The sequence below is a fragment of the Azolla caroliniana genome, unplaced genomic scaffold (genome assembly GCF_043228905.1).
Source record: "Azolla caroliniana isolate FFs.n. ecotype wild unplaced genomic scaffold, voAzoCaro1.0.p SCAF_1, whole genome shotgun sequence".
NCBI classification, from domain to species: Eukaryota; Viridiplantae; Streptophyta; class Polypodiopsida; order Salviniales; family Salviniaceae; genus Azolla; species Azolla caroliniana.
Window position 1 is genome coordinate 5684608 of NW_028230436.1, and position 7946 is coordinate 5692553.

Genomic DNA, 7946 nt, shown 5'->3' on the forward strand with positions numbered 1-7946 from the left:
TCCCTTACTCTCTCTGATCTGATCTACATTATTTATTACGGTTAAAATTCAGTGGATCAATCATGAAGGGCTACACTGTTCAAGTCAACAATGTCTCACCTCGAGCATCAATCCGAGATCTACGGAATTTCTTCTCGTTCTTGGGTAGGATCGCACATATCGATGTTTCTCCCAGGTATATAACACACATATACATGTGTGAAATCTTGATCTGTGTAATTGTGTCGAGTTCTTACTTCATTCCTTTTCTGTATGTTTCTTCGACTTGGCTTATGGATTTGAATGTTATGCTATAAGTACAGAGATGGACATGATAATCGATCTCAAGTTGCCCTTGTTACCTTCAAAGACAAGGAATCTCTTGAAACTGCGCTGCTTCTCTCTGTAAGATTGATTGATTGATTTTATTTACTCTCTCCCTCTCCTCTCTCTTTCTGATGATCTGTTTATATCCCAACATATTATGTTCTTGTAAGATTCACATTTATAATAATCTGTTGTGAAAATATGCAAACAAATTAGGGTTCCACAATCGTAGATCAACCCGTGTCTATTGTGTCACTCCAACACGATATGGATCAAGAAGTGGGATGGGCAGAGGCCGAATTACACGGCCATGACAGCAGGGTATATACAACCTTCAATTATTAGTGTTCTCACCATCAATCAACCACATTAAAAACCTACATCTCATTTTGTTGCATCATTTTATAATATCCTTCAATGTCTCAGTACATTTAAAACAAATCATGGTGATGATCTTCTTCTATCTATAGGTGGACGCCTCCGGTAACCCTAACCCTATAAGTCCCGTGATTACGACTCGAGCCCAAGACATTGTGGCCAACATGCTATCCAAGGGACATATCCTCACAAGAGATGCCGTGAGCCGAGCCAAATCTTTCGATGAGAGGCGTCAAATCAGTGCTAACATGGCCATGGCCTCGGCCCGAGATCTCTCATCCTTAGACAAGTCTGGTTCAACCATCGGATTGTCGGGACGGCTCAATGCGGGCGCTTCTATCATAAACATGACCGCCCAATCGATCAACGAGAGGTTTCACATTGCCGAGCGCACGTGGTCCGTGTACTCGTATGCCCAACAAGGCGCGAAATGCGCGGGGACCACACTCGTGAATAACAAGATGGTGCAATCGGGAAGCTCGTGGGTTAGTGGTGCATTCTATAAGGTCGCCCAAGCCGCGGGAAATGTGGCTTTATACGGTGTCAAGGACAAGCTCAACTCTTCGGAGCTGCCCAAGGTGTCGAGGGCCAAAGTGTGAAATTACCACATGAAAAAAACCCACATAGTCATGTTAAAAAATGTGCATTGAACCAAGACAACATCGGAAGTATTATGAGAAGTTTGTATACTATAACTAATATTGCATGTTGAACCGAATCATACTAGCGGTACAAACATCTAATTCATTTTGAGATTGGCCAAGCCACAAGTCGGTGATGAAATACATAAGTGTGATAGTACTCCACAACAACTTGACAAGTTCTTCGGGAATTAGATGTGGGACTTGTATTCTCCAAGTGTAAACTTTATTAATAATTGCTGAACCTTTTTCTTCGAGCTTCCCCTTGAGAACACATTGTTATATTGTACAATCATTTATTTGGCATCTTGTGGCCACATTTTATAATTTATTTATTTATTCAGATTTCTTAATAGAATTCTTTGTAGCTTTTTGTTGGATCCCAAAACTTGTGGGCTATATATATGCATCTTGCTGTCATGACTCATGATTTGTTTACACCAAGGCTTGCCGTCTCCAATGACTCATCATACTCAAAAGTAGTTACATCTCTTTGAAGTCATTATAATTTTAACTCTTCATGTCATTAAGCATGAAAATTACCCCTTAATTCATCACGCTGAGGGCATACTGCATTCATTGACCTAATATTAAACATTTCAATACCAATAGTCTCCAACACTTGTGAACTTATCATATCACATTGTTTTAGAAATTCTAATACCGACAAGTTTCACACTTGCATATGTTTCATGCCATACCGACACTTGCACCATGATAACTAGAAAATAAGTAAAGAAAAGTTTGTAAAGTAGTATAATATCCTTTTCCCCTCTCTATGTACCATGTCACACACTTCATGAAAGTTTGTGTTTTTGGGAAAGCTTATTGCCATGATCATCAACTTAATGAAATATGTGCGAGAAACTCTTAAATAAAAGGAACTCAAACGTTCAAAGGAATTGAAAAATGAGGCCATTTAATACTTTAAAGGGTAGAATTTACAATGACGAGGCTCCCCTTATAACATGTAGTGTAGTAAGGGTGGCTATTTATGAACAAATTAAAGTATATTATACTGTTTATATTTTTATTATTGGAAATACAAGCATCGTCCGACCTTAGCTCAGTTGGTAGAGCGGAGGACTGTAGTGGGTACTGTAATCCTTAGGTCGCTGGTTCGAATCCGGCAGGTCGGATTTTTGCTTTTGGTTTTTGCAACTATCGTTATTACATTTGTCTAAGGCTCGCTTTTGACTTATCGAAAAAAACATAATAATTCGAAGCAAATGTTATCTCCAAGGTAAACCTCCGTCCATTTTGTGTTATTTTGTTCGTTTGTGTGTGTTTTGTGCGAATTCTGTTGATCATCAATGGGTCGAGAAAAATTTTACAATATGCTCATTATTAATTGTTCTATGCAAGAAGGTATATATCGACGAATTAGTTACCATAATTCAATGTGGACTCGTTGTGCAAGAAAGAACATTGTAGCGATATAGTAAATTTTGGAAATGTGGGCGTGCCTTTCAGTTAGTGTCATATCGGTAAGTTTCCCATGTCATGCAACAAAAGGGAACCAATTTGTGCCAAGAAGTTGAGTTCCAATTTTCGAAGAACTCACTTTTTTAGTTTCTTTCGTTGCAAGGACTTTTGTACCATGTCCTCTTTTGTGGCTTCACTTGACTTGTTCACAACCTAAAGAGCATATCAATTTACTCTAGTACAAAATATAAAAAATAACAAGGAGTCACATTATTATCTCAACCCTACCAACTTTGAGCAAAACTAGTGTTTGCATTCCAACAAAAAGGAAACTTGGAACAACGTTCTATTCTACAATAAAGTCTAGAGTAACTCCATGTTTGTATATGTTTTAACGGAGACGAAATTTGTAAACCGAGATGCCATGAACACTTAACACTTAAATTGGATGAAATAAGGTTCTTCTTTTGAGTTGGTTTGTCATTCATTATGCTAGATTTGGAAAATGGTGGAGTTGTTCCTCATTTTGAATGGTATATGCCATTCCCCATGTCAGGGAGCCTATCGATGTCACAAGAATCTGTGAGAAAGGGTGTGAACTATGTAACCACATCTTGCATACATACCCACTAGTGCATTGCTAATTAATACATCTTTCTCTAGAAATTCTTCCTTCTCAATCTCACCATGTAATTCTTTGCCTTTGTCTAATGCTCCTACAAGGCCACAAACACGCCTTCGAAATTGAAAGGTAAGTCCCTTTGTTTGGAGAAAGACCCTTGCATTGCATCTGTCCAAAATAGTTCAATGCAATGCTTCTTCACCATGTCCATGGTGAGCATATCCAGAAATTAGTACTGTCCAAGACACGATATCTTGAACTGGAAGCTTTTCAAACACACCTCGTGTGCTTCTATGAGTGCATCACACTTCGCACATGGATCCCACCAATGAATGCATTTCCAACCAATATATCCGTTTCAAAAACACCTTCTCTATCAATCTCCTCATGTGTTTCTCTACCCTTTAAGACCGATCCAATGCCACCACAGGCTCATAAGGCACAAATAAAGGTGCTGGAGAGAATTCCTCATATTTCATTGACTCAAGACAGTTACATGCTTCTTTACCATATCCATGTTCCGCTATCCTCCGATAAGTGACGTTCATGATACTATATTTTGTAAGGGAAGCTCATCAAAGACTCACTGTGCTCATCCATGTTCACCATATTTGGCATACATATCCACTAAATCAATTCCTAATGCTACATCCTTTTCAAGTAATCCCTCTTTTCAAAATCTTCACATGGACTGTTTGGCCTTGTTTTTCCGGCTACTAAGTGACCACAAGCTTTCAAAATAGCAAGAAAAGTGACAGAATTTGGCATGCAACCTTCATGTTGCATATGTTCGAAACAATACAATGCTTTTCTACCAATGCCCATGTTGGGCATATCCTGCAATTAATGCTGTCCATGATATTACATCCCAAGCTTCAAGCTCATCAAATATTTATGGTGGTTTCACAACCTTGTCCCATTTCCCATACATATCTATCAATGTGGTGGCAAGCAAAATATTCCTCTCCAACAACTTCTCATGGATAATTTGTGAATGTATAAATTTCTTCGTCTTTGCTTGATGCCCCCTATGCTTCCACATGCTTTCAAGATACAAAGAAAGGTAACTGAATTGGGAAAGAGACCCTCCCGTCCCATCTGATCTAAACAGTTGAGCACTTCTTTACTAAGTCCACATTGGACATATCCTGTGATAAGTGATGTCCAGGAGACTACATCATGAATGGGATGTTGATCAAAGACTTATTATTGTGCCTTTCCAAGAACCCCACATTTGGAATATAGACTGATTAAAGCACTCCCCACAGAAACATCAGTTTCAAGAAACCCTCTTCTGAGGATATGAGCATTAATTTCTCTCCCTTTCCTCAGATCGATCCTTGAATAAGCCGACGCATTTTCTTGATACCTTTGGTGAAACCCTCTTCTTCGAGAGTGAACATGAATGGCTTTGCTCATATCTCTGTGCAATGAGTTTTAAAGAAGAGAACTTTCTTCATGACTCAGGTGATTGCAACAAAACTCTGCTTCTACTTAAGCATTCTCTTGACACCACACGCAATAAGTTCAAATCTTAGCTCCTCATTGAGCGCTTTACTGATATATTGATGATTAGCTCGAATCCTATCTTCTCCTTGTCGTCCACTGCAAATGGTTTACAAACATTGGAATCTTGGCTCCTTCTCCTTTCCATACAGTCCAATGCAAACCTTTCAAAATCTTTGTCTTCATTTCGCTCTCCACGGAGGAGTTTCCATTTATTGATATCTCCATATCTTATCATCATCTTCTCTATAATTTGTCTTCAAATCAAGACTGATGTGTTACAAATCGGTAGAATAGACAGCCAAGAGAATAGTTCGGTGAAGGGGTTGTATATCCTGCCACACTCTATGTCACAGAGGGGTTTTACTCTCACACACTCAAAAAAGGGGGAAAAGTAAAGTAAAGAGTAAACCACTAGCACATGCCATTTTGGCCTTTTCACACTATGTGCATGTCTCTATGTACATATGTATAACAATCTCCCACTAAAAGGCCTAAACTAAGAGTGCGAACAATAGAAGGTTGAACTATACAAGGCCTATACCTCCCACTTGATGGGCATGTTACATAAGGCACTAGGTGATCCCCATCAAGTGGCAAGTTACAACAATGCCCCAATGCATCTTGTGGTAAGGCCTTGGTCAATGCATCTACGGCATTTTCTTGAGACACAACCTTCTCAAGGCTAATGCAACCATTACCTAAGCATTCATGAATGAAATGGTATCGCACTCCAATGTGCTTGGTCTTTGCATGATATACTGGGTTCTTAGCCAAAGCAATGGCACTCTAACTATCACAAAACAATTTGGGTACATGTTGAGGTATACCCATGTCACTAGGTAATCGAGACAACCAAATTGCTTCCTTACATGCCTCACTGGCTGCAACATACTCCACGTCTGTAGTTGACAATGCGGCACATTCTTGGAGACGGGATCTCCAACCAATGGCACCTCCCATAATTTGAAAAATGTACGTTGAAGTATATTTCCTACTATCAGCACATCCACCATAATCTGAATATGTGTATCCGATGATAGAGAGATCACCTCTACCCAAGCATAGACATTTATCTTTAGTGCCACTCAGATATGTCATTATCAACTTGAGTGCGTCCCAATGTTTCTTACCAGGATTTGACATGAATCGACTTATTGCTCCCATTGCAAAGGCAATATCTGGTCTACTAGCCACCATGGCGTACATGAGACTACCAATCGCAGATAGATAAGGAACCTTGGTCATGGATTCCTTGTCCTCATCAGATGTGGGGCAATCACATATCCTCAGCTTTATATATGTAGGCAATGGAGTGCTCAACGGCTTTGCATTCTCCATATTAAACCTCTTGAGTACTTTAGATATGTACTCAACCTGAGACAAGTAAATGCATCGCTTACTCATATCACGAGTAATACGCATACCAAGAATATGTTTTGCATCTCCCAAATCTTTCATGTCAAAAGTCTGGCTCAAGTTTTTCTTCAACAAGGACAACTCACCCTTGTTTTTACCAATGATAAGCATATCATCAACATAGAGTATCAACATAATGAAACTCTCATCTGAACATTTTTTCATATACAAACAAGGATCCTCATTGCTTCTAGTGCATCCCTGAGTCTTCATAAAAGCATCAAACTTTTGGTACCACAATCTTGGGGACTGCTTAAGCCCATACAAGCTCTTCTTGAGTTTACATACCAAGTGTTCTTTGCTTGAGACTTCATAAACTTCTGGTTGTTCCATATAGATCTCCTCATTAAGATCCCCATGCAAGAACGCAATCTTTACATCCATTTGGACTAATTCTAAGTCCTGAACAGCTAATGCAAGCAACATACGCAATGTAGTCATCTTAACTACAGGAGAGAAAATTTCATCAAAGGCAAGTCCTAGTTCTTGCTTGAAACCTTTCGCTACCAAGCGTGCTTTGTACTTTGGAGAAGTTCCATTAGATGTATATTTATACTTGTAGACCCACTTGCATGGTAATGCTTTCCTACCCTTTGGCAAAGGTATTAAATCCCAAGTACCATTCTTATAAATATTGTATAATTCACTTTGCATGGCATGCTCCCACTTAGCATGATCAGTAGCCAACATAACTTCTTTATAGCAAGAGGGTTCGCCTGCATCTGTTAACATCACATAGTCCGCGAGCTTAGTAAGTGGCCTAGAGACACGAGTAGACCATCTCAATGGTTGTTGAACCGGAGTCGGAATGTTTTCAGGTTGTACACATGCATCATCATTTTGAACATCCTCATATGGGTGAACATTTGTCGGACAGTTCGGCATGGGTGTGGAATTATTCTTTTGCACACTAATAGAGGGTGTAACATCTTGAAACACCACTTTCCTCACTTTCACTTCCTTAATTGGTTGCTTATGCATAATTTTTTCATTGAAAATGACATCACTACTTTTGAATATAGTGCGCGTTTTGTGGTCCCATAAGCGATATCCAAACCGACCATCTATTCCATAGCCAAGAAAAATACATTTTCTGCCTTAACTGTTTTGGAACATGAACATATACTTCACATCCAAACACTCTAAGATGATCATAGTGAGGGGTTTTTCCAATCCACAACTCTTTTGCCACTTTCAAGCCTTTGGCAGTACTAGGTGATAGATTAATCACATGAACAACAATCCGAACTGCTTCTGCCCAAAAACCTTGCGGAAGGTTTGCATGATGCAACATAGAAATAACTCTATCTTGGATGGTTCTATTCATCATTTCTGCCACACCATTTTGTACAGGAGTGTAGGGGGCAGTATACTCTCTAGGAATGCCTCTAGACTCACAATAAATCCTGAACTCATTAGAGGTATATTCACCTCCATAATCAGAACATAAAGTCTTAAGCTTTATTCCTTTTTCAGTCTCAATCGAGGCAAGCCATTTTCTAAAAATGGGGTATACATCACCCTTTACCTTTAAGGGATACACCCACACCTTTCTTGTGGCATCATCGATAAATGTAACAAAATACAAAGCTTCACCCAATGATCTAGTAGGCATAGGGCCACATACATATGTATGAACTAGATCCAAG

At 39.2% G+C, this 7946-nt stretch overlaps 1 protein-coding gene and 1 non-coding gene across 2 annotated transcripts; both read left to right on the forward strand.

The window, feature by feature from the left end:
- LOC147868608 (binding partner of ACD11 1-like) lies at nt 1-1673 on the forward strand. Its single transcript, XM_087321384.1, has 4 exons — nt 1-175; nt 303-384; nt 523-627; nt 777-1673. The coding sequence occupies exons 1-4, from the start codon at nt 63-65 to the stop codon at nt 1281-1283; spliced, it is 807 nt and encodes a 268-aa protein (XP_087177510.1). The 5' UTR covers nt 1-62; the 3' UTR covers nt 1284-1673.
- Nucleotides 1674-2380: 707 nt separating this feature from the next.
- Nucleotides 2381-2464, forward strand: TRNAY-GUA (transfer RNA tyrosine (anticodon GUA)). The gene is given in 2 exon segments: nt 2381-2417; nt 2429-2464. It is a non-coding gene; the product is annotated as a tRNA-Tyr (tRNA).
- Nucleotides 2465-7946: the final 5482 nt, after the last annotated feature.

Coding starts and splice junctions, on each gene's coding strand:
- LOC147868608 (XM_087321384.1), top strand. CDS start 63: ATGAAGGGCTACACTGTTCAAGTCAACAATGTCTCACCTCGAGCATCA. Junction 385..522: donor AAACTGCGCTGCTTCTCTCT/GTAAGATTGATT, acceptor CAAACAAATTAG/GGTTCCACAATCGTAGATCA. Junction 628..776: donor TACACGGCCATGACAGCAGG/GTATATACAACC, acceptor TTCTATCTATAG/GTGGACGCCTCCGGTAACCC.